General features: G+C 35.1%; 1 protein-coding gene across 2 annotated transcripts; it reads right to left on the reverse strand.

Annotated features, from left to right (window-relative positions):
• Positions 1-283: 283 nt before the first annotated feature.
• Positions 284-27,890, reverse strand: LOC149833197 (uncharacterized). 2 transcript variants are annotated; one of them, XM_090012742.1, is made up of 9 exons: positions 27,591-27,890; positions 27,322-27,487; positions 21,958-22,319; positions 6,505-6,687; positions 5,129-5,218; positions 1,909-1,967; positions 754-904; positions 601-659; positions 284-485 (listed from the first exon to the last, which is right to left on the reverse strand). In XM_090012742.1, exons 3-9 carry the CDS (start codon positions 22,261-22,263, stop codon positions 482-484), a joined length of 852 nt encoding a protein of 283 aa, XP_089868868.1. In that variant the 5' UTR covers positions 22,264-22,319; positions 27,322-27,487; positions 27,591-27,890; the 3' UTR covers positions 284-481. The 2 variants fall into 2 exon arrangements, with proteins under 2 accessions (XP_089868868.1, XP_089868867.1); XM_090012741.1 differs by lacking the exon at positions 27,322-27,487 and having other exon boundaries at positions 284-659.

Genomic DNA, 27,890 nt, shown 5'->3' on the forward strand with positions numbered 1-27,890 from the left:
GTTTGGACATATTCGGCGAAGGCCTAATGATGCTCTAGTTAGAAGGATGGAGAAATGGGAAAATATATTAATTAAAAGAGGTCGGGGTAGGCTTAGGAAGACCTGGATGGAGGTGATAGGAAAGGATATGAATGCTTTGAACCTCACCGAGGACATGGCATTGGATAAAAATGATTGGAGGAGAAGGATTCATGTGAAAGACCCAGAATGATTTTCTTTTTTGGTTCATATCGCCGACCCCAATTGTTTTGGGATGAAGGCGTAGTTGTTGTTGTTGTTGTTGTATACATTTATACAGAATGTAGAAATTTGCATAAGCTTTCTGTACATGGTACAGTTCTTACAACCTTTAATCAAGAGTACCACGTATGATTGATGAGCTAGTCTTCCAAATGACATCAAATTACAGAATGGACACGTTACTCTACAAGAGGATGCTCAAACCTTTGAAAATGGATCCCCTCACCAGTTGAGAAACAAGTTATCTTCGATTTCACAAACAAGAAAATCAGCATTGCCACGTAAAACACTTGTATGCTATGAATGATAGCAAATGACAAAAATGGAGAGCACCACAAACTAATATTGAACAGCACTTACTGGCGGGCATTTGATACTGCTCGCACATAGTAATACAGTCTCCAAAGTGTAACATGATCCTGTCAAACATCCATCAACAACCATTCAAGTCAGCACCACAAGTTCGAAATACAGGTTTGAAAGTGACTGACTAACCATCAAGACTGAATTTACCTCATTTTCTAGTTCAACATTGATCTGTTCACTACATTTACTAACTGATGGACTTCTCTTTCCTAAGATATCAACAACGCGGTCAAGAGCTTCTGCTGGTAATTGCTGGATTAACCATTGGAGTTGTACCTTCTCAGGATGTGTCATTGGCCTGTGAGGCACATCAGAAGCGTGAACACATCAGCTCTTGAAATTCTTGGTTTCCATATTTGAGATAATAAATCCTTGGTTTTCATAATAAAGAGTACATTATGGGAAATTATGCATAGCGTAGGAAGTAATTGAGCCCCATTGTCTCGAATAACAATAGCTGACCCTCTTCCTATATTACCATCAAATCTAGTCTTGTTAGGGAAGTTATGGTTCAGGTTTGAAGAAAAGGCTGTCATTAATGCTCCACGTTTGGGACTCTTATATTCCTCTTTGGTTGAAGGTTATATAATATGGGTACCTAATAATGGCTAGCATATTTGGTGCTGGGTGCAACATATACATGCACTACTATTCTTTTGATGAGTAGAGAGTGTTAGCACAGGTTCTCTCAGGGTTAGAGTTGTTTAGGAGGAAGCACAAAGAGAGTGGGATGTGAGAAAGATGAGAAAATATGTGAAAATTATGAAGAAATGTATCATATTGCTGTATTATTTAGGATATGTAACGGTGGAGTCTTTTTTACTTTCTTATAGGACATCATTTGTCATTCTATCATTAGAAGTCTATTAGTCAATGAAATAGGTACATTTTTGTCCATTTTTGTGCTAGTTTCTTGAGAAGGGGGCTCGACCCCTATATATGTGTAACCCTATTCGTTTGAGAGTTAATGAAGAAAAATCTTGCACCTTTCACTCTCATCTTGCTTCTCTTTGCTTGAATAAAAAGCATGGAATCCACATATTTACACCCCTAAATGTCATATGGGATATTCACAGATTTTCCATCTACAAAATAAATATTTCAGATTAATGATTACCAAACAAATATAACAGGGTTCTGGTTTGTTGGCTAAAATATTAACTACCAAATTATACTTGTGAACATGCTAAAGTTGACTTCAAAAAGTCAAAAACCAGTCTAAAATAACTTTCTACTTTACATGCACAATTTCTTTAAACGATTTCTTTCTGCACCAAATAAAAAGAATAAAAAGTAATGTACCTGCATTTAGACACCAAGATGTCAAGGAACTCGTCAAGCTGTTCCTCCATATGTTTCAACTGAAAACAGAGTAAGAAAAACATTATCAAAGTGCCACAAATGACATCTAAAACACTACAGGATTGTATAGTAGCACATATGGTTTGATACATTTGCCATATTCTTACAAGGATAATATATAATGGAACACTAGTTTTTTCTTTTTTTTCAATACATGCTTTTATGTATATATATATAGGGTCCTTCTATGTTGGTAATGTACTACCATATCTTACGGTGGTACACACTCAATTTACATAGATCTAAGCTCTATAAGCAAAATCTGACTTTTGGATGATGTTTAGCATGTCCTATTTACTATTTTCATGCATTTAAAGTTTACTCAAATATGATGTTTTATACCATTTCTAAACCGCCCTTATTTTCATGAATTTAGCTGTTGGTTTTTCATCATACTCAAAAATCAATCTTATGGTGTATCAGATATGACAAAACCTTCTAACATATTAAATAAACCATGCTAAACACACCTTTACGGTTAGATTTACCATTTGGTGGATAGATTCATACAAACAAGAGTGTGTACCACCACAAGGTATCATGGTACAGAACCACCATATATATATATATATATATATATATAGAGAGAGAGAGAGAGAGAGAGAGAGACTTAACGGAAAATATGTAACTTGGAGTATGACAGATTTTAGTGGGTATTTTTGTTCTTTCCTTAAATTTCACCATACTGATGTGATCTACAGGCCTGGTTTTATGGGGACTAGCTCTTGGATCATCCTATTACTATGAATATGGCTAAGAATTTTTATAAATGTCCAAGCATTCAAAAATCATATTTTTTTCGTCGAAAATACAAGATCCAACAGCCAATTCCTAACAAATGGACCATGCCAAAGACGTCTGCAGCGTCAGATTTGCAAAAAAAAAGGTCAGAAATAACTAGTTCACAAAATCACATATTTCGAGTCGACATATTATAGTAGCCCTATATATAGTGGCATTATTATGTATGAGCACCTCTTTTCTCTCTTTTTTTTACCTTTGTTGTTTTTTTCATGAAACTAACCTTTGAGATGTGATCTACATGTTTTGCTAAGTGGGAATCAGTTCTTGAATCATCCAATTACGACACGCAAACATGTTTTTATACGGTTCTAAAAGCAATGGCCTACAATGTGTGATACTTTCTCGGGTCATACAAATCTTGTTTTTTAGTCGAAAAAATATGACTCAGAAGCAGGTTCTCGCTATTTGGGACATGTTGAACACATCCACAAGGTCCGATTGGATCAAAACAATCCGTGCCTAGGATTACCAAATGTTATATAGGTACTTTGAGAAGGGTGATGTACGCCTGTCGACGAGTGTTGTTAAAAGTGTGCCTTGAGGCACAAAAGGCGTGCCTCGCCTTGAGGTGAGGCCCTCTGCGCCTCAAGGCGCCGGCCTAAGGCGTGCTTCATCAATAAAGCATTTTTTTAGTATTTATGTTAGATTTTCTATTTCTTATTGCTTGTTGCTTCATCAATAAAGTATTTTTTTATTTATTTGTATTTTTAGATATTTTTTATAGTTTAATCCTTAATTTTTTTTCTAATTTATATAATCAGTTCCATGTTAATCTCTCATATTTTTTAGTATTTATTTTATATTTTTCAGTATTTTATTTTAGATTTTCTATTTCTTATTGCTTGTTGCTTCATCAATAAAACATTTTTTTATTTATTTGTATTTTTAGATATTTTTTATAGTTTTTTTTAAGTTTTCAAAAAAAATGAGGCTTACGCTTTACGAACAGTTTTTACTTTTACATGTTAATCTCATATTTTTTAGTATTTATTTTAGATTTTCTATTTCTTATTGCTTGTTGCTTCATCAATAAAGCATTTTTTTATTTGTATTTTTAGATATTTTTTATAGTTTTTTTAAGTTTTTAACAAACAATTTTTAGGCTTACGATTTACGCCTCGAGGCTTATGCCTCACCTCAGTTTTTGGTGGAGCGCCTCGCTACGCCTCAATGCTTTTCACAACATTGCTGTCGATGCAGGTACTAGTACTTAAACTTCATTATGACCAGGTCAGTTCAGTTTTGGATCTGACCCAGTTTATTCCTGTTTTCGTCCATTGTAAGGTGCACAAAGAGTTGTTTTTATCCATTCTTCCATGTTGTTTGATACACACACCCACATGCATGAATGCATACATAGGTACGTGCATGCATAATTTTTGTAAAAAACATACATACATACATTATCATTTTATACATATAATTGTATATAGTCGTGCCCCCATACCCGTACTATTAAAAATTCCAATGCCATGCCTTACACACCCACCCTGCACCCTTACCCGTATCTAAGTGACATAGTACAACGTGAGCTTCAAAAAAGAGAAGATCCTTTTGTTGGTTGACCAGTTCTGCATGATTAATGTTCAGATGATTTTTTTCCTTTTGATATGCGTTCATCAGTTTTGGGATGAAGGCGTAGTTGTTGTTGTTGTTGTTGTTGTATATGCGTTCATCAGCAATGGAAGGTTTATCAGTCCAAAGTGTGTTATAAATAAGTGAACCACGATAAATCCATCTAAGTGGTCAAATTTAATTAAAATGCATGAGGATAACAAGATTTTAGTCATTATCTTCCCCATCATCATCTAGCAATTCATGTTTAATTATTTTTATATTTTTTAAACGAAGAAGCTAAAAAGCTTCAAAGTTCATGCTGCTTCAGCAATTTACACTACTAATTTTAATTTTGAATATAGAAAGAAGAGCCTGTTATTCCAATAAAAAATGAAGACATGATATCGAGTTTGCATATTTTATATATCAAGGAGATCTACGTTGTTCCTAATTTTCATCATTCAACAGCTATGGTCATATATCTACGTATTCTAATTCATTCCATCTTCATATTTATTCAGATCTATTAAGGTCTCACAACTTTTCTCAATTCCCTGAATGAATAAATCATTAGGAAAACCAGCAGAGTATAGAGCCTATCCCACTATGCCCCAGCTACGTATTGAGACAGTATTCAGATCTATTAAGGTCTCACAACTTTTCCCAATTCCCTGAATGAATAAATCATTAGGCTAACCAACAGAGTATAGAGCCCATCCCACTATTCCCCAACTATGTATTGAGACGGTATTAAGATCTAATTTAGTGACTAGAAGGCCAAAAGGATTTTGTGAAGCACCTTCGCACAAAACTTGACAGAATGGCTCTCCTTGGCTTCTTCAGATTGCAAACAACCATTTTCTGGCAATGACAAGAGACTTTGACAATCCTGGGGACAAAAAGGAGTTTAGTTGCATGAATGCATGAATCAACTTAGAGAACAAAGAAAGCATTTACATGCATGTATTCATGAAAGGACCATCTTAGATCATCACAAGGAATCAAAGGGATAATATCCTTCTCAAGACATTTAAATCAACAAAAACTGTGAAGTGCAAAAATGACTAGTACATATTATAGATCAGAAACTTTTGCAAGGATGGATAAGCAGGAAAGGTATCACCTAAATGGTGAACCATTAAAGCACACCATATTCAACACCTTCGTGATCCAAAATAAACTAAAAAGACAACACAAAATATGCAGGTCATGTAGTAAGATTAAAAGCTATACATCATAAATTGTAATATCGAAAGTAACTTTGAATCCATCAGCTTTTCGCAGCTCATGCCATATCACATGTTTAGGTGGACTAGGCACACATTATTCTAACAATATTTATGGGTTTATGGACATGCATAACATATATCAGAGGTAGAAGCCATTTAATCATCACTTTCAATCACTGTCAGAAACTGACGGTCTAATCTATACTTCAGAGCAAAGGCAGTAGTATGTCAAAGTTTGAGTTCTGCCCAATATACCATAATAAGACATCTTAGGAGGACTGCGCATAGTATGGTCAGACTACTGATACAGATGATGACAAATACAAGTGGCAGAGAGTTCACATGACCACACCTTGAATGCTTTGCATGCAACTGTGAATTAGTGATATCCATTGCAACTTAGATAAAATGGATCTTGAAATTTTACCACTATACATATTTTTTTACTACCAAAAGATTAAGAAAATAATAACATATCTCAAAGCAATTATGAGGTGAAAGCATCCATGGAACATTATGAGCCTTACCAATGGATGGTGTCAAAACTGTATTTAGAACAGTTATAGATGAAAAAAAAGACAAGAAAATAAAATAATAAGATGAGAGTGTGAACAGGAGCACCAACTGAGGATGTAACAACTTGTCAAATTCACAGAGTAGGAAACCAAAAGAAATTACACAAGCAGGAGGATACTGATATAAATATTGCACTCATGATTATACTGCTTTCCCTCTCTATTAAATTCAAGGATTTTATGCAGTAGATGACATCTGATCAAGCTGGTTGCCTAACCAGGATCGATTAAAACTTAATACATGGCCAAAACTCGATTGTGCAGAGATCTCACACATTAGTTTAAAACATAATATTATTAGCTTTTGTGAGAATATTTATCCCAGCAAGTAATAAAAACCAGAAAAGTTCAGCGCACATCTGACTCCAAACCTGCCCATTAGATCGACTGCAATCTGTCTCAGTTGACATGTTGACAGGCTCTTGTGTTACCCTGTGCTTCTTATGAGCAGGACTCCTATCTTCCTCCACTAAAGTTACAGAAAATGGGGATGCTGGTGTTTTCTTGTCCAAATGTGAATGGGTGCAATTTAATTCAACGAAATTCTCTAGCACCTGCATTCAAGAAATAGCAATCAGTCTAATCTTTTCAGATGAAAATCCAACTATGGGTATCAGTTTGTCATGAAATAACACACGAATGAATGATCCGTGCACATACACTTTTATCAATTTTATTTGATTTGAAACTTAGATTGAATGAACATAAACATAAATTTGCATCCATTGATATAAAACCTAAGTCACACGGACTCGGGTAAAAGGTCGACGCACCTGCGTTGACACGCCCCGACTCGGGTGCGAACATGGGTGCGGCTTCAAACACGGGGCGGACACGGTCAACGAAGTGTCAGACTCGGTCAACGCACCGGGGCTGAGTCCATCCACATTTTGGACCCGGTCAACTTTGACTGAATCTATTTTTGTCCATTTATTAAAACTAATTTTGGACTCGGTCAACTTTGACCGAGTCTATTTTTGTCCATTTATGATTGTTATATATATATATATATATATATATATATATATATATATATATATATATTTTTTTTTTTTTTTTATTGTTATTATTATTATTATTATATATTGTCAACTTTGACCGGTCAACTTATTGCTTTAAAATTTACAATCTTATTAGTGTTATATATATATATATATTAAAATATATATGTATATATATATCCGTGTCCCCGTGTCCAAAAATTTTGAAATTGCTCCGCACCCACACCCATGTGACATAGTATAAAACCTGTCAATGATGGGAGAGCTAACACTTTTTGCTTAAGGTTAACATAATAACATGTCAAACACCGCCCAGCATCAAAGGTTAAGTACCCTAGAGAAGGCTAAAAAACTGTACGTGAATAGTTGTGAAGCAAACCAGCTTTGATAGGTAAAACATAACCCAATATTCACACACACACACACACACACACAAAGAAAGACACCCCTAACCAGGCAATTTTTCAGTTCCTGAGTGTTTTCCCTTGAAAGGAAGGCTGAATGGAAACAGCAATACAAGAAGAGGGTTCATACGCACAAAGAGTTGCTTCCTGTAATGCATTTCTAACACCAGATCTCAGATTATTCCAAAATCAAAACTTGAGCTGATCCAGCTAGGGAAAGGAAACAAAACATTGGAAGAACCTTGGAAGGATGGACAACTAGAAGAGAAGAGAGACTGGTTCACACAAAACTTGAATTGAAGGTTCATATTATTCCCCAGTTATCCAACAGCATTTGCATCAAATGAATGCATGATCGAACAAACACAATTTCATCGCAATCAGAGTTAAAAGTGAAAGTTCATCACAACATGATCAAACTTACGATTTTGTGGCCATGATCATTTTTTACACTCGAAATGGGTCAATGTACTCCATATGACATCAGCAATGAAAATACAAAACTTCATCATGATCAGAAGTGCGAAATTTTTGTTAAAACCTGACCAAGGTGACGATTTTGGCTCAAGAGTTAAATTTCAAAATGAAGTTAGATTATTGTAGTCATTTTAGCATGACCAAGAAACAAGCTTGATTTCGTCGCAATCGGAGTTAAAAACGAAAGTTCGTGACAACAAGGTTGAATTTATGGTTTTGCAGCTACTATTGTTTTTGGCACTCGAAATGGGTTATTGTACTCCATATGACATCAACAACGAGAATACAAAATTTCATTGTGATCGGAAGTGGTGAAAAAATTTCATCATAACCCGACCAATATGACAATTTTGCCTCAATAGTTGAATTTGGGGATGAAAGATTATTGTAGTCATTCTAGCATGAGCAACGAACACTCACGATTTCATCGCAATCGGAGTAATAAGGGAAGGATCACCACATTGCGATCAAACTTATGATTTTGTAGCCACGATCATTTTTTACACTCGAAATGAGTCAACGTACCCCATATGACATCAGCAAAGAACATACAAAATTTCATCACCTATTAAATGAGCAAAAAGCCTTCCAAATGTGGTCATCAGATACATCATAACTTTAGAATATTCAGATCCATTAAGAGACTGGCGTATCAAAAAACATACAGGAGTATACATCTGAAAAATCTATGTCCCAGACCTATGTAACATGGGTGCTTTTGCACCCCCAAAGCACTTGTGTCAATACAGTGCAACATAGGTGCGGGTGGAGGTGCAGCAGCAGACACCGGCTATGTGTGGGTCAATAGTGTCAGGCCCAACCATTTAGGTCCAATTAAAGCTTAAAAAACTTTAAAAAAAATATAGTTGCAAAATTGTATATGCATTCAGTGTATCAAAGCAATAGAGTTCCAACCATGAGAGAGAGCAAAGAAGAAGATGAGAAGAGAAACTTCATTAGCTTCAAAATAAATAGAACACAACCATAAAAGGGGACTTCCCTTCATCCTCACTATAGGATAAAAATAGTTGACTTTAACCTACTTGAAAAAGTTCTAAAATACCCCTAAAAATGACATATACATACATGTATATAGAAGGGGAATCACACTAAAAGGTAATATACATATGATACACAATTCTTAAAGACTCCCCATTAAACTTGAGATGATGAAAGAAGAATCATCCCAAGTTTGGAAAGGAATGAACTGAAATGTAAAGGAGCAAGACTTTTAGTAAACACATCAACAATATGATCATGGAGTTCACATGCTCAAGAGATATGACTTCATCTTCATAGGCCTTTCTAGTAAAGTGACCAACCATCTCAATATGATTTGTTCTTTCATGAAACTCTGGATTCTTTGCAATATAGCATTCATGTTGTCACAATACAAGGAAGTCCGACCATCAATAGGCACCACCCTGAACTCACTCAATAGCCACCTTATTCATATAATCTTTATCATGACCTTTGCCATTGTGTTGTATTCTACTTTTGCTATAGATAAGGCAACTCTTTGTCATTTCTTGTTTTCCATGAGACCACCGAGATACCCAACAAAATGCAAAATTTTGTGATAAAGAAACGATCTCGGGTAGAGCCACCAAAATCCTTATCACAAAAGGCTCTAAGATCTGATGATGATGATGATGATGATGATGAAGAGAACACCCCATAATTCATGGTGTCACATATATCTGATAATCTGAAGTACAGCTGCCAAATGAACTGATATGAGAGAACTCAGACTAGCTAACCACATGCACTGCATAAGTGATGTCTGGTCTAAATATAGTCAAATATATCAAGCTCTTGACTAATTGTTTGTAGATCACTGGATCCTCTAGCTCACCCGCAATTTTATATTTGCTTCCATAGGAGAGCTAACCTTTTTTAATCTTTTGTTAGTCTTGTCTTAACAACAATATTAGTTACATACTTATATTGAGATAAGTACAACCCCCTCTTTGAGTATGCAATCTCAAAGCAAATTAAATATTTCATATTTCCCAAATCTTTCATCTCAAAAATATTGGCCAAGCTATTCTTAATATCATCTACTTTTTGCAAATCACCACCTGATCAATGCATTTCTCTTGAAAGGAAGATTATACAAACAAGGCAGGATCATAATAGCTCTGCTCAAAACCAAGAGATTTGAGAGCAAGACTAAATTTCTTGAACCAGGCTCGAAGCGCTTGCTTGAGCTAATATAAAGCTCTTATTTTACAAACTTTGCCTTATGGATCATAGTATCCTTGTAGCAATTTACCACCTCATCCAAATCACCATTCAAGAAGACATTTACATCTAATTGATACAAATTTGACTCACTACAAGCAAAGTCCTTATAGTGGTCATATATGCAACAGGTGCAGAGGTTTCTGCAAAATCAATCACACCATGGACATAGCCCATTGTCACAAGTCTTGTCTTATACCTCTCAATTGAACCATCAGCCTTAGTTTTTATCTTATAAAGCCCCTTCATCCCAAAACATGCTTTCTTGGTGGAAGCTTGACAAGATCACATGTATGTTGTGTAATGAGATATGCAAAAATACAGAACACAATGCCGCTAAGGGCTTACAAGATCACAAACACAAAGTGCAGATGCACAAGTCCACCGAAGGACAATACAAAAGCCAACAATGGCTAAACAAAAGGTAAAAAATATATGTTTATTGAGCAAATGCTTGAGCTAAAAGCATTGAAGAATAAGGGGGGCCAACACCCCTATTTATACACATACAAGAAAAAAGAGAGAAAGAAAGAGGCCATATGGGAGCTCCCAAATAGGTCATTGGGAGCTCCCAACAGTCATATTTATAATCGTTGGGGAGCCCCCAATGACACCATGGTCAAAAGACCATAGAGCCCATGCTCAAAAAGGAAAAGAAAATAAAATAATAAAATAAATAAATAAGAAAAATATGTTCCTAATTAACAGTCCTATTACATGAGATATAAAAAGACAAAATTGTCTCTATAGGACATTACCTATTACAAAACTGTATATGACAAAATAAATAAATATATATATATATATGAATATATATATATACAAGTATATATATACCCATATATATTTTAACACTTCTCCTCAAACTTACGGTGAGATTACCGAAAGTTTGTTAAGGAAAAAGATAAACTGAGGTGCAGAAAGAGCTTTGGTGAAACAATCTACAAGTTGGTACTCTGATATAACACACGGCAACTCAATAGTTCCTCTTAGATACTCATCACGCACATAATGACTATTCATCTCAATGTGTTAGGTTAGCTCATGGAAGGTATGGTTGCTTGTAATGTAGATTCACTTTTATTATCGCAACACATCTTCGAAAGTCTTGAGATAATTACCCCCATGTCTCTGAGAAAATTTTTTAGCCACACAAGCAACATTATTGTCGTAGCTATCGCACAATATTCAGCTTCGGTTGAAGACAAAAATATTTTTTATTGCTTCTTGCATCTCCACGAAATTAGAGAATTTTCTAGGAAAACACAAAAGACAGTAGTTGAGAGTCTATCATTAAGATTTCTTCCTCTCCGATCAGCACCAATATAAGCAAGTAAATCTAAAGAAGATGAGAATAAGAAAAATCCTTTGGTTATGGAGTTCTTTATATATCTGATAATTCTTACGACACTCATGTGCATAGTGGTTAGAGCTGTTAAAATATATGTACTTATATATATTAGTACATATATATGTACAATATACCCGATAAGGGTATTTTTGTCAATATACCTGATAGGGGTATTTTAGTCCTTTTACATAGTTGTTTATAGAAGCAACTATTTTAATTAGGTAGATTATATTTTTTGTATTTTTTCTTTCTTTTATTTGTTTTTTCGTCGTTTTTGTATAATGCATTGGGGGTCCCAACATAGAGTCATTGGGGGCTCCCAACAACTCTATGTGGGAGCCCCCAATGGCCTCTCATGTGATTCTTTCTGTGTATAAATATGGGGTTATCCCCCTTGTATTTGTATGCCTTTTTCAACGCTCATCTCAATAAATATTCCATTATATTTTCCATGCTTGTGTTGCCTTTTTAGGATTTTCTATTGTACCTTTGTGAGCTTGTTTGGTTGCCGTAGTGCTTGTCCATTATTGGACTTTGTGAATGTTTGCGCATTCTTGGGTTACACTTTCGCCTATTTCCTTATAAGAGCATGTTGAAACTGACTGACGGAGTGAACTGCATATGCTATATTTGGTTTGGTAATAAACGAGTAACCCGATTAGTTGTCGATAAGGTGTGGGATCTTCGAGAAGAGTATCATCTTTAAGCCTTAATTTTGCATTGATCACTTTAAGGGTTTTTACTTTTTTATCATATGAAATGTCAGACTTAGCACAAATATCAGTAGCAAGCTTCATTTGAGAAAGAATATAACCTCAGGGAGAGTAAGCAACTTCAATACCTAAGAAATATCTTCAAAAGCCCAAATCAGACATATCAAAATTTTCTTTTAAAACATTTTTAATATCATTAACTCCTTATTTGTCACTTCCAATTATTATCATGTCATCTACAAATAGTAGAAGTATAACAACCTTAGAACATATACCTTTGACAAAAAGTACAGTGTCAATATAGCAAGAATGGAAACTCATATGAGACATAACATTACTAAATATATCATATCAAGCCTTAGGAGCTTCTTTAAGACCATACAAGACCTTAAATCTAAGAGTTTTACCTTTTTCAACACCAAATCACGACGAAGGATTCATATAAATCTCCTCATTTAATTCTCCATTGAAAAATGCATTTTTAACATCAAGTTGATATATGGGTCATTTTTAATAGATGCAACAGCCATGAGAGTCCTAACAATAGTCATCCTAATTACTGGTGTAAAGGTTTTCACATAGTCAATTTTGTATTCCTAAGAATATCCTTTGGCCACTAACATAGCTTTATATCTTTCTAGGGTACCAACACTCCTGGTTTTGACTTTAAAAATTCATTTACAACCTATGACTTTTTTTCCTAAGAATAATGAAACAAGTTCCCAAGTCATGGCTTTCTTAAGGGCATTTAATTCTACATTCATGGCATCAACTCAATGTGGAAAGTTTTGGGTTTCATTATAATGTGATGGTTCATAATATGAGTGCAGAGCTATTAAAATGCCCCTATAGTTTGGTGACAAAGTGTCATAAGATACAAACCTACTTGGTGGGATAGAGACACAACTTGATATTCTAAGAGAGGTTTCTTCTATAGTAGAGTTATGTATGTATTTTTTTAATGCCCTTGAAGAATTTCTTTGCTCATGCCAGGTATATATTTGTATAGGTTTTTCAACAACATCATTACTTGATGATGATTCGGCATTCTTATCATTACGAACTAAGGTTTCTTTATTATCATTCAAAGAAATATCACAAGAGGAATTAACTTCTTTTGGTAAGAAATCAAATAAAAACATATAATCTTCTTCCTCTTTCTCTTTAATTTTATCAAGTTCATTTTCATTTTCGAAAAAAGTTACATCTTCATAAACATAAAGTTCATTATTCTTAAAAATCAAAGCATCTATAGCCTTTTTTATTTTTCTCATAACCAATGAAGACACATTCAATAGCTTTTAGGGATAACTTATATTTTTTATGTAAGAAAACAAAGCACTTACAACCAAAAATGTGTAAATGCTTAAAATTGGGTGTTCTTTCAAATAATTTTTCATATGGAGAACAATTTTGTAAAGATGATAAGGGCATTCTATTTATTAAATAAGTCGATGTTAGAACGGCCTCTGCCCAAAAATTCTTTGGAATATCTTTAGAAATGACTAGGGTCCTAGCGGTTTCCATAATATGCTTATGTTTTCTTTTAGCTAGTTCATTTTGTTGAGGAGTTCTTGTGCAAGATCTTTTACGACAAAATCCATTTGGTTTTAAATAATTTTGAAATTATTTGGACAAGTATTCACCACCCGAGTCAGATCAAAGAATAAAAATATTGCTTTGAAATTGATTTTTAACATGAAAATGTTTAAAGAAGGAAAATACTTCGGACTTGAAATTGAGGAAGGAAACCCACACATATCTAGAAAAATCATTAATAAATGTAATATAATATGAGTAACCCCCTTTTGATATGACCAGAGAAGGTCCCCATAGATCTGAATGCACTAACTCAAAAGGTTTTGTAGAAACAAAGGTTCTATTGAGAAATGAAGTAGATTTCATCTTTCAAGAATACAATATTTGCAAATGACATCTTTTCATTACAAAAAATTTTTCCAAAAGGAAAGATATACATCTTTGAATAGCTTGGATGTTCAAATCTTTAAGGTCAAGTTTCAATGTCTTTATCTTGGACATAATTACAAAAAGATTTTGAAGGAAGATTTAAAGAACCCATGAAGTAGAAATCTCCCCTCCTATGGCCTTGTCCAATTTGCTTTCCCGGCCGAAAATCCTACACAGAGCAATCCTTAGATGAGAAGATTTCACATCCAGGGTCAAAGATTTGAGAAACAGAAAAAAGATTTAAATTTAATTTTGGAACTATCCTAACTTTTGGAATACAAAAATTTTGAGAATTTTTAGTCTAAGGTTTTAATACTTTTGATTTGCAAAGATGTACCATCGACAGTAGAAACACAAGATAATTTTGAGTTAATGCATATATCGGATAGAACATTTTTGTGTGATGTCATATGAAAGGAAGCTCCTGAATCAATAATCCAAGAGCACATACCTAGAGGAGAGGAAGCTATTGCAGCACCCGAAGTTGATGGAGATTTGAGTAATTGTTGAAGTACCTCTGATAGTTGAGAAATAGAGAATGATTCTTTAGAGACTCCCCCCATTTTAATTGATTCCTCCCTCTTTGGTGTGGATTCTTCAATAGAAGCTACTTTGGACTCGGTGGAACCATTGAGCTTTGGATAATTGGGTCTTATGTGTCCCGGCTCATTACAACAGTGATAAGTGACTTTTACCTTCCCTATAATTATTATTTTCACTATAGTTATTTTGTCTCCCAAAGTGTTGAGGCATACAAAACTTCACATGGTTGTCAGGTTTGGATACTGCCAACACTTCATCTCCTCCTTTAATCATACCAAAACAAGTTTCTTCTTGGCATACTTCGGCAACCACATCTTCTAAAGGAAGAAGTTTAGATCTATGGAGAATAGAAGATCTAACTTGTTCAAAGTCGGGGCATCACCCGTACAAGAATTGAAAAAAAAAATCTCTTTCCATTTGTTGGCGCCTAAGTTTTACATCTTCACCAAAATGCTCGAAAGAACCTCCAACAGGCAAGTCAACGAGCTGAATCTTTCTACTATCATCCATTTGTCCATTTGTATCCCTGGAACTCTCCTCAAAGACTAAGTTGCAAAATTATCACTCTTCTTTTTCAATGAAAGGTAGGATGGCTTCATATGCCTCATTTCTTTGTACTAGTGGCATCTCATACCACTCATGTCACCTCTGAATGCTTCTGACATAATAATCTTCTCATCACTGAATGTATCATTCTAACAAACAGATGAACAAGTCTCATCAAACTTCACTGGAACAAGCTGAATACCATCCCCTTTCTTCAATACCACACTGAACCCCCAAACCACATAATTTGATATTCCTACAAGCAAACAAACAAAACATACAAGCAGCACACTCCCAAATAGCAAAGTATCACCAATGCAATATGTTGTACACAATAACTTTTAAAAGACCACGACCACTATGCTGCCAATGACTGCCAATCACCTAAAATTACACCAACCTCCACAAAGGAGAGTGCCAAATAGAGAAGTGTAGCATATAAAACGAATTGGTAGTCAACTGCAAACAACCAAAATCACCCTATCGTGTAACAAAATATGCAGAAATATAACCAAGATCCACTATGGGCTAACAAGATTGCAAACACAAGAAGTGCACACGCACAACTCCACTAAAGGGACAATACACAAGCCAATATTGGCAATAACAAGATCACAACAATATAACAAATTATAAGATTTATTGAACAAATGATTAACACAAGCATTAAAAATACATGAGGGTTTAACCCCTATTCATACACAAAATAACCACTAAGAGAGGGATCTCCCAATGATCATAAATATGACCGTTGGGGAGCCCCAACAACTCTTTGGGAGAATGCCCAAAGAGCCCTTGGTCTTTTTATAAAGGACCAAGAATAAAATAAAGAATTAAAAAATAAAAAACTGTCCCTAAAGGACATATTTTATTACATGGGAAAAAAAACCAAAATAACCCTAAGAATAATATAAAATAAAAAATAGTAAAAATATACTATATATATATGAATGTATATATATACATATATTTTAACACCCCTCCTCAAACTTACGGTGTAAACACCAAAAGTTTGTTAAGAAGAAACAAAAAGCAAGGACCAGTAAGAGATTTAGTGAAGAAGTTTGCAAGTTGAAACTTTGAGGTGACATATGGCAATTCAATCGTTCCTCTCAAGAATTCAGCACGAACATAATGATAGTCCATCTTAATGTGCTTAGTACACTCATGGAAGGTGTGGTTGCTGGCAATATAAATCACACATTTATTATTGCAACACGTCTTCAAAGGTTGAGAGATGGTAACCCCCATATCTCTGAGAAGGCTTCTTCTTATCCACAGTTGTGGTTGCCATAACCCTATACTCAACTTCGATGGACAATAGTGAGACCTTCTGTTTCTTCTTATACCTCCAAGCAATATCATCTAAAATTCCAGATTTAACATAGATATCAACATCAAGTTTCATTTGAAAAATAATGTATCCTCTAGGAGAATATGCAACTTCAATTTCCAAAAATTATCTTAAAAAACCTAAGTCGGACATATCAAAATTTCCTTTTAAAATATTTTTAACATTACGAACTCCCTGTTTGTCATTTCTTATTATTATTATATCATCTACGTAAAGTAGAAGGATAGCAATGTTAATACCTATACTTTTAACAAAAAGAGCAGTGTATAGCAAGAGTGAAAACCTAAGTTATTCATAACATTACTGAATCTAGCATATCAGGCCTTAGGAGCCTTTATAAGTTTAAGAGTTTTTCCCTTTTCAATATCAAACCCCGGCGGAGGATCCATATAAATTTCTTCATTTAGTTCTTCATTAAGAAATGAAATTTTACATCTAATTGATATATAGGTCATTTTTTAGTTGAGGCAACCGCTATTAAGGTCCTAACACTAGTCATAGTTAATTTCATATTCTTAAGAGTATCCTTTATGTATTAACCTAGCTTTATATCTCTCTAAGGTATCATCACTCTTGGTTTTGACTTTAAAAACCCATCTACATCCAATAGTTTTCTTGTGCAAAGGCAACGTAACTACTTCCCAAGTTTTTGCTTTCCTAAGAGCATCTAATTCTAAATTCATAGCTTCAATCCAATAAGGATCATTTTTAGCTTCAATATAATGCTATTAGGGGATGTAATGCTATTAGGCAAGCCCTATAATTAGGGGACAATGAATCATAAGAGACAAACCTATTCGTTGGAATAGACACTCGACTAGATCTTCTAAGTGAATTTTCTTCTATAAGCACACTATAATGAGAGAAATTTTCTAAGACACTAGAAGGATTATTTTGCATCTGCCGAATATATATTTGTATGGTCTATCAACAATATCATCATTTCTTATATGTGATTCTGCATTCTCGTTATTTGAATGCACATTATTATCACCATTTCATTATCATTCAAGGTATCATCACCGCTATTATTCAAAGAATCATCACAAGAAGTCAATTCTTTTGGTGGCAAGAGGTCAAATAGAAAAGTATAATCTACTTCCTTGTTTTCCTTGGTTCTCTCAAAACCATTTTCATTTTCCAAAAAGGTTACATCTTTAGAAACGTATAATTTTACTCTTAAGTCAAAATATCTATATCATTTTTTGTTTTCTCTATAACCCATGAATACGCATTCAATGACTTTTGGAGACAATTTATCTCTTTTATATAAGAGTACAAAACACTTTCAACCAAAAATTCGCAACAACTTGAAATCGAGCGTTCAAATAATTTTTCATAAGGAGATACATTTTTTAAGGATGATGAGGACATTTTATTTATCAAATATATTGATGTTAGAGCGGTCGCGGGCCAAAACTTTTTGGAATATCTTTAGAAATAAATAGTTCTAGTGGGTTCAATAATATGCCTATATTTTCTTTCGACTGATCCATTTTATTGGAGAGTTCTAGGACATGACTTTTGGTGACAAATCTCATTTTATTCTAAATAATTTTGAAACTCATTTGATAAGTATTCACCACCTGAATCGGATCTAAGAACAGAGTTGTTGCTTTGAAATTGATTTTTGACAATCATATGAAATTTTTTAAAGAAAGAGAACACATCGGATTTGAAGTTAAGGAAGTAGATCAACACATATCTAGTAAAATCATTAATAAAAGTAACATAATATGAATATCCTCCTTTTGACATGACGGGAGAAGGTCCCCAAACATCCAAATACACTAATTCAAAAGGTCTCTTAGAGACAAAAGTTCTATTAGGAAAAGGGATGGATTTCATCTTTTCAAAAATACAATCTTTGCAAATTAAATTTTTTTCATTACAAAATTTTTCCTCAAAAGGAAGATGCATCTTTGAGTAGCTTGGATGTCCAAGTCTTTTATGCCAAGTTAACATCTTTATATTGGACATAATTACAAAAAGAATTCGGAAGAAGATTCAGATAATTCATGAAGTAGAGATCTTTCCTCCTATGGCCTTACCCAATTTGCTTCTCGGACCAGAGATCTTACACGAAACAACCCTTAGATGAAAATAAAATTTCACGTCCATGATCGAAAATTTGATAAACGGAAAAGATATTTAAATTTAGTTGTAAAACAACCCTAACTTTTGGTATACAAAAATTTTGAAAACAATTTAAGGTTCCAATACTTTTAATTTGCAAAGATGTTCCATCGACAGTGGATTCGAGTTAGTGCATAAATCAGATGGACCATTCTCATGAGGTGTCATATAAAAGGAGGCCCCCGAATCAAGGATCCGAGAGGACATATTTGGAGAAGAAGATGAGACTATTGTGGCACCCGATGTAGATAGAGATTTTAGTAATTGTTGAAGTGCCTCTGATAGTTGAGCAAGTAAAAATAAAATCTCTTCCCTTACTTGGTTCATCCTTCTTTGGTATGAATTCTTCAATGAAAGTCACCTTGTTTTTTGGAGAGTCATTCAACTTAGAGCAATTAGGTCTTATGGAAATGATGACAAATAACCTTTTTATAGTTATAGCTATTTTGCCTTCCAATGTGTGGAGGCTTGTAAGATTTCACATGATTGTCTGGTCTAGCAACGACCAACATTTCATCTTCTCCCTTAATCATAGCAAGACGAGTTTTTTCTTGTCATATTTCGGCAACGACGACTTTCAACGAAAGAGGTTTAGATTGATGGAGGAGAGAATATTTTGTTCAAATTCGAACCTAAGCCCATGCAAAAATTGGAAAAAGTATTTTTTTCATTTATTCTCTTTTTAACTCAACATCCTCGGTAGCAACCCATTTGGGTTCAAGAAGGGATAACTCGTCCTATAGAGGACCAAGGGTACTAAAGTAATCACAGACATTCATGTCCCCTTGTTTGATGGTACACATTTTTTCTTGATTGTCTTGCAAGGTCCTTTTGGGTATACATACCTTTCGTAAATAACCATGCCTCATTAGCTTTGTGAAACTTAGCAATGTAGGCACATATTTTGAGCTCAACATTGTTCATAAACGATGCAAGAATTTTTGCATGTTTACTTTCTCAATCCTCTACCATCTATGTAACAGGGATTCGGCTAACCAGGTGTCGCACCTGCGTCGATGCGACACGACACGGGTAAGCATGCGAGTGCGGTCAACCCGACCCTGGGTGCGATCAATGCACCCAGGGTCATTTATGTAAAAAAAATGACATCGAGGGAGGCTCACCTGAAGAAGAAGAGAGGCGAGAGGGAGCTCACCTGAAAGGGGGGTGGAGGGCGCATCGCTGGCACAGGAAGGACCGGCGTTGGGTGGCTCGCCGGACGTGGGGCTTGTCGGTGTCAGGTAGCCGAAAAATGAACGGGAAAGAGGGAGCCTGCGACGGGGGGAGAAGGTGAGCGAGGAGAGAGAGTGAGCAACGTGGGGAGGGGGAAGCAGATCAGGTCATGCTGAACATGAGCGTTTTTGCTCTTGGCCATCCGATTTTCATTTTAAAAAGCTAAAAAGTCAACAAACCATGTGGCATTCATCCAAAATGCAAACAGACGGCCACGATGTGTGCATCTGTTTCCGCATGGGGGAGGGTTTCTCCTTGCATGCTTTAAATAAGCAAGGGTTTAAATCCGGGTCGGATCTGAATCTGACCCGGGTCCAAAAAAAAATATTTTTTTGCCGCACTCCCGCACCCATGTTTTTTTTAAGTGTCGCATCCCCGCACCCGCACCCATGTGACATAATCTACCACGAATTGATGATCTTCAATGGCTTTGATTCGAGCATCTTCTAATGTTTTTTCTTGATTTGCTTCCAACTTAGTGAGTTTGAGTTGAGGCTCCGGAATAGAACCCATCACGTATCCCCAAAGCTTCTTGCCTTTGAGGTTATTTTTCATCACGGACACCCACATCATGTAGTTGAAACCATTTAATTTGAACGAGAGATCTATTTTTTGTTCATTCCCCCTTTTCACTTGATAGAAGGAAGATGAAATATGGAATATCATGAAAAGAGCTCTTCCACCTTCAGATCCGCAAGCACCACCAACCCACGAACACTTCCCAAAGGACCAAGACCACTATGGCTCTGATACCATGTAACGAAATATGCTAAAATACGACCAAGAGCCACTATAGGAAACACAAGTCCACTAAAGGGACAATACACAAGCCAATATTGGCAATAACAAGAACACAACAATATAACAAATTATAAGATTTATTGAACAAATGGTTAATACAAGCATTAAAAATAAAAGAGAGATTTAACCCATATTTATACACAAAACAGACACTAAGAGAGGCTACTGGGAGCTCCCAATAATCATAAATATGACCGTTGGGGAGCCCCAACAACTCTTCGGGAGAATGCCCAAAGAGCCCTTAAAAGGACCAAGAATAAAATAAAGAATAAAAAAATAAAAAACTGGCCCTAGATGACAAATTCTATTAAAAGGGGAAAAGGCCAAAATATCATTGACAATAACAGAAAATAAAAAAGAGTAAAAATATAATATATATATATATAATAGTATATATATACATATATTTTAACATATCGCTATGTTACCAATGACTGTCAATGAACCAAAATTGCACCAGCCTTCATAAACATGCTAAATAGAAGAACACGACACATAAAATGATTCAAAAGTCAACCACAAACACCCAAAATCACCAAATAAATACCACTATTAGAGGGAAATCAACAATGTATCATATCAAAGCAATAGAGTTCCAACCACGAGAGAGATAGCAAAGAAGAATATGAGAAGAGAAACTTCATTAGCTTCAAAATGAATGGAATACAACCATAAAAGGGGACTTTCCTGCAGCCTTACTACAAACAAAAAACAGTTGACGTTAACTACTTGAAAAAGTTCTAATATACTCCTAGAAAGAATGACATATACATACATGTACATAGAAGGGGAATCACACTAAAATGTAATATACATATGATACACAATTCTTAACACTATGGAATATGACAATCCATATGCATATATACATATATAACATGCAGGCGCACGCACATGTACACACATCTGCACCCCCGCATACATTAAAGTTTTTTTTAATTGTTGCGTCTCACCTTTTGCACCTGCATCCACACCTATTTGACATATGTCCAACCTAATTGATGAATCATAGCTCAATTAAACTATACATGAGAAAACTTTTGAACCAGTTACCTCTTCCACTTCTTGGTTCAAGACAACAACACATTCTTGAAGAATTGTCTTTAGCATGTCCTTATCAAATACAGATAGGTGCTCTCCTAGTTCAGAAGAAAATAAGCCAGAGTCACTATCTACATTGATATCCATGTTCTCGTCAACATCACTTCTAATATCTTTGAATTTGGCTGCCCCAGAAGGAATATCTGTATGTAGCTGGGAATTTTGAGAAGGGAGAAGAAGTGAGGATTCGTTCCGCACAAATAGCTCCAGAATCCTGTGCTTATAGTAACCAGTATAATCTGGTCCTGATTCAATCATCTCTGTTTCCGCAAGTAAAGCCTTTCACTTTTAGCTCATTTTTAGAGTAGCTCCCACTGCAAACAGGAATAGGGGAGATAAGCATCATAGTTAATTCTGATCAGTTTTGGCATTGATATAAAAAACAAACAGGTTCTTAGTTCACATCACACAAAGATCAAGCACTATAGACGTTATAAGTTATAAAAATTCATGTTGACAAACTAATATAAGGAAAACCAATGGCTGTTCAGATGTACAATTCAAGATAATTACATTAAAGCAACTGAAAATGGTTACGCTCATGTATACATGTAAGATTAAAATATATATCATTTGTATTTTTACAAAAAAAATGCAAAAGAATCGATGAGATGCCATAGGATATGCTATGACTCGATTAACATTAGATGATTAGTTGCAAGAAGAGTAAGGTGTCTTGAATGATGATGCTAACAGAGGCAGCTAGAAGCAAATTTGCATGCTGAGAATGAAGAGAACAATTATGCACGGCCTTAACTGCATGAGGAAATGATTCAAAAGAAAAGACCCTTCCTTTTATTATCGGTTTCATCATGACTGACAATGTAAATGAAACTAAATAATTTTTTATTTAATTGATTAGTCATTGGATTATTTAGTGTCGTGTTGATGTATTTAGAGCTTCAAACTTGTTGATGGTAATTATTTTGTTTTGTTAGTTGTCTTGTCACTCATTACTTAACATGTTCTAGTAGTCCACATCTAGATTTAATTGATCTTCTAGTAGTTTTAGAGCTTAAATTTAGTTTTTTTATTTTATGATTTTTCAAGATCTTTTATATTTTCAGTTTTTCCATTTTTAAAAATCTTTTGGTGGTGCATTTTATGACAAGGTCTGATACAATTTTTACAGTGAAACAATATTATCAGTATTGTGTCACATGGTATTAAATTCACATTAATACGTGTCAATGGAATGTCTCCCTGGCCTCCGGTTTCCATATAAAGGACACGGTGAGGAAAAATACCCTCTTTAACTTCCATTTTGATCGGACAGATATCTCTTATACAGAAACAAAAGAAGATGCGATGATTTCTTCCAGGAAATCCCCAACGAAAAATACACACTATTCCTTCTGACACAATATGCAGGTATCGACATTTAGACCAGCAATGATACGGCATAAAGTATTGCTCAATTAAGATTATCGGGTGGTATCAACCTTCATGTATGAGTGGACGAACTTTCTATGATGGCCAAAAAAGTAGCGACCAATCACTTTTGAGGCCATTTTTAAAGCCCAATGAGTCACTTTGACTCTATTTTCTTGCATGTTCACTCTCCAAACTCTATTTTCTAACTACTCACTTTCATTTTGAGATCAAATCAACCTAAAAAACTGTACTTTTTGCAACATTGAACCCTATGAGTGTGATTGAGCTTAAATTTACCTATTTTTGTCTCAAACCACCTTTTACTTGCCTCTAAACATCAAAATCAAGCCCTAGGAGGTTGACTAAAGGTGTTTTGTGCAACATCTACCATGACTGAAGATAGAGAAAGGCTTTAAAGAGCAGAACCAAAAGTAAAATTATTTCTTTTGATGTTTTAAAGGAGATTTCTTCAATTTTCATTTATTGGAGCTACATATACCCATTTTCTCCCCTAACCTTGTTCTTTCTACTTCTGCTCCTAAACCTCCAAAACCTATTTTTGCATCCTTAAACTTCAAAACTAATCCCTAAGAGGTTGATTAAAGTGTTTTTGTTTAAAACCATCGATAGGACATGGAGGATGCTGTCAAAATGATCCATCATAGCAATATAGCAAACCGATTGACCTAGAAACAAGTTTGAAATGAATAATGAAATGTAATTTTAGTAATTTCATAATGCACAGTAGATTGTATAGTTTAAATGTTACATTGTAGGTTATAGCAACTATACTGTATGATTATGTTGTTAAAATAATGTATCTATATATAGATATATATATATATATGTAATATCAGGGGTATTTTGGTCTTTTGGTCATTGTAATAAATAGAGTCTAATAGGGACTGTATCATCTTTTTATATTTATGTATTTTTCTGCTTTTTATACCTTAAGTCAAATATGACTGTAGGGAGGAAGTCCAGCCACTGTTGGACTGCCTCCCTCTCTTCCATGTATGGCTCTATAAATAGAGCCTCTCTACTCCATGTATTGTTATGCTTTTTACAAGCATATTTGAAGTGATACAAAAACATTTATTTTTCGTTGTGTTTTGGTGAGATTGTGATCTTGTGCTTGTCTCCTTTGTGAGATTGTATTTGACCCACTAGTAGTCCTTGTGTGTTTGTGATCTCTTGTAGCCCTTAGTGGCATTCCACTGTGATTGGAAATCACTTCATTACATGGTATCAGAGCCTAGGACTCTTGTAGTATTGAAAGTCATCTTAAATGTGCATACTTTGTGGTGATGGTCATCTTCAAGCTTTGCTCTTCATCTTTAAGACATCTTCACCGAGATTGTTACCATGGGTGAAAGAATTTCCCTCTGCCATCTCTCTTACAAGCTCAATGAAAGCAACTACTTGATGTGGGCAAATGCCATGAAAAAATCACGAATGAACCGCAACTAAAGCTAACAAAAGAAGAAGACCAGATCAAAGCACTCCGAAGCTGAAAAGGAGAAAGGTTTGCAAGAATATCAAGGGAAATGGTGGATTGGGAGGCTAACAATGCTCAAATACTCTCATGGTTCACGAATACCATGGAGTTCAAGATTGCTACCAATATCATCAAGTTCAAAAAAGCATACAGTGCATAGGACTTCTTAAAGAGAATGTTCATTCAAAGGACATGGCTCGACTATATTATCTCCAAGATAAAGTACGTAATACCAAGCAAGGAGATAAGTGTAAGAGATTTTTATGGTCTCTTATCCCTTATTTGGGATGAATTGGCTATGCTAAAACCCAAGTGGAAAGATTTGGCAATTGCAATGAGGCAACAAGTAGAGAGAGAGAGAATCTTTTCTCTTTTTTATATGGTCTTAGATCGAAATTTGAGCAAGTTCAGTCATCACTACTTCATAAAACTTTTGCTCCCTCTGTAAGTGAGACCCTTGCTCAAATATGTCAAGAAGAAACTATACTTGGAATGCACATGACTAATGATGAGGTTATTGCCGTATCAAGACCCAAAAACTATGTAAAAACCTATAAACCTCACTTTGAGAAAAAATACAATGAAGGAGGATATAATGGGGAAGGCTACAATGGATGAGGATAGAAAGGAAGTAAAATTACTTGTCATTATTGAAAAGAACCAGGGTGAATTATCCCAAATTAAAAAAGGTGGTCGAGGCAAGTGAAGAACCTCAAGAAACAAAAAAGAGGCAATTTCAATGATTTGATGATTGCCCAAATTGTAGAGGTCGTCCTCTTGGATTTTTTATTCAAGAGCCTCTTTTCATATGACACATAATGAGTCTCTATTATCCGATTGCACTAATTCATGTTTTTAATGTGTCAACCGTCAATGGTACTTCTTTAAAAGTTAAAAGTATAGGAAATCTTGACAAAAATACAAGTGATTCAAACAAGTTTTTTGTTCCAAATATTAGGGTTATTCCAAAACTTGATTTAAATCTTTTTTCAGTTTCTCAAATTTTTTACTATGGGTGTAAGGTCTTCTTCTCATCTAAGGCTTGTTGGGTGCAGGATCTTCAGTCAGGGAAGCTTATTGGGCAAGACTATAGAAGATTAGACATTTATTATATAGACTCCTTATGCCTCATTAAAAACTCTTTTTGTAATCATGCCTAAGAAATTAACTGAGATCTTTGGCATAGATGATTAGGACACCCAAATATATCCAAATTACCTCTCTTTTTGTTTTTGAAAAAATCTTGTAAAGAAAAAGAATACGTAAGAATTGTATACTTGAAAAAAAATGCAAATATTGCCTTTTGGATCTAGAACTTCTTTGACTAATAAAATTTTTGAATTGGTGCATTCAGATGCTAAGTTAGAATTATGGAGACAGACATTGGAAGCAAGAGGTTTTAAGTTGAGTAAGAGTAAGACAGAATACATGGAATGTCGGTTTAGTAAGCAACGAAGTACTGATGGGAGTGTAGTGAAGCTTGGTGAGCAAAAAATACCGGTGGATGATTGTTTCAAATATTTGGGATCTATCATTCAAAAGTATGGAGAAATTGATGGAGATGTAAATCATAGGATAAAGGTTGGGTGGATGAAATGGAAAAGTGCAACTGGAGTGTTGTGCGATCGTAGAATGCCATTGCGGTTGAAGGGAAAGTTTTATAGGACGACTATTAAGCCCGCTTTACTATATGGTACGGAATGTTGGGCTGCCAAGAGACATCATATTCAAAAAATGAGTGTAGCTGAGATGGATGTGTGAAAATACAATAAAAGATAAGATTCGGAACGAGGAGATACGTAAGAAGGTAGGCGTTGCACCCATTGAAAATAAGATGAGAGAGAATCGTTTACGATGGTTTGGACATATTCGGCGAAGGCCTAATGATGCTCCAGTTAGAATGATGAAGAAATGGGAAAATATATTAGTTAAAAGAGGTCGGGGTAGGCCTAGGAAGACATGGATGGAGGTGATAGGAAAGGATATGAATGCTTTGAACCTCACCGAGGACATGGAATTGGATAGAAATGATTGGAGGAGAAGGATTCATGTGGAAGACCCAGAATGATTTTCTTTTTTGGTTCATATTGCCGACCCCAATTGTTTTGGGATGAAGGCGTAGTTGTTGTATTCTTAAATTTTGTGATTTCGTAGTGTAAGAACTAGATTCTTTTCAAGATCTAAAAATGATGGTTACCAATTTAAAGAAAGTAGTACATAGAAAACATGAAAAGAAACTTGAGAGAAGCCCCATGCAAGGAAACAGGGAAGAAGCATAGGATAAATGTAGGAGAATCGATATTCCTATAAAGTTTCTAAAGCTAGGAGTTTTCAGGTTCAGAAGCAGTTTTCAGTAAGTGCGCTTCCCACCTATCTATAAAGCTTCTGGTAACTCTGATTTAGATTAACTTTGTTTTAATAAATCGACATGATCGGATAAATACCTCTCAAAAAAATCCTGAACCAAGTCCCTAATCAACAGGTTGGTGTGAACTTATCCACGCGATTATGCACTCTTTAAATAGGAACCAAATTTCTAGAGTTGTCCAACAGCCTCTCAAATACTCGTATTGAAATGACATCGACAAGATCTGACTGATTGCATAAGACCTGCAATGGCAACAAAACCTGTAAAAGATCTCCCAATTCACCACAGGAGTACCCACCGCAACAGCAAGGATAGAAAGGGGGGTGTTACCCCAAAAGAACTCACCGGATTTGGTAATGAATCTTGATCGTTCTTTAACGTGTCGGTGATGGGAGGAGCGTGGCGTTAATGGGTATCTTTCTTTAACGTGTCTCCGCAGGAGCCAGCCAACGTCGCGCTCGGAACCCTATCGACGAAGGTTTTGGGGCAAGCGGGGACGATGGGAATATGCCGTGCGTCCAACGTACTGGTCCCTCCGGACATAAAACACTCCTGCAAGATTTTCTCAACCGCTTAACTCTGCTGTCTTTTTGGATTTACACCCCCAAGAATCCGCATCCCACACGAAGACCTCGTCATGCTGGC

The sequence above is a fragment of the Nuphar pumila genome, chromosome 7 (genome assembly GCF_984573655.1).
Source record: "Nuphar pumila chromosome 7, dmNupPumi1.hap1.1, whole genome shotgun sequence".
NCBI classification, from domain to species: Eukaryota; Viridiplantae; Streptophyta; class Magnoliopsida; order Nymphaeales; family Nymphaeaceae; genus Nuphar; species Nuphar pumila.

Bases quoted from the DNA above. Each gene is read 5' to 3' on its own strand.
- LOC149833197 (XM_090012741.1), bottom strand. From the start codon at position 22,263: ATGATTGAATCAGGACCAGATTATACTGGTTACTATAAGCACAGGATT. The intron at 6,688-21,957 runs GTAACTGGTTCA...TCTTGAATGCAG, and splicing joins TGAACCAAGAAGTGGAAGAG to GTGCTAGAGAATTTCGTTGA. The intron at 660-753 runs GTAAATTCAGTC...GATGTTTGACAG, and splicing joins ATGTTGAACTAGAAAATGAG to GATCATGTTACACTTTGGAG.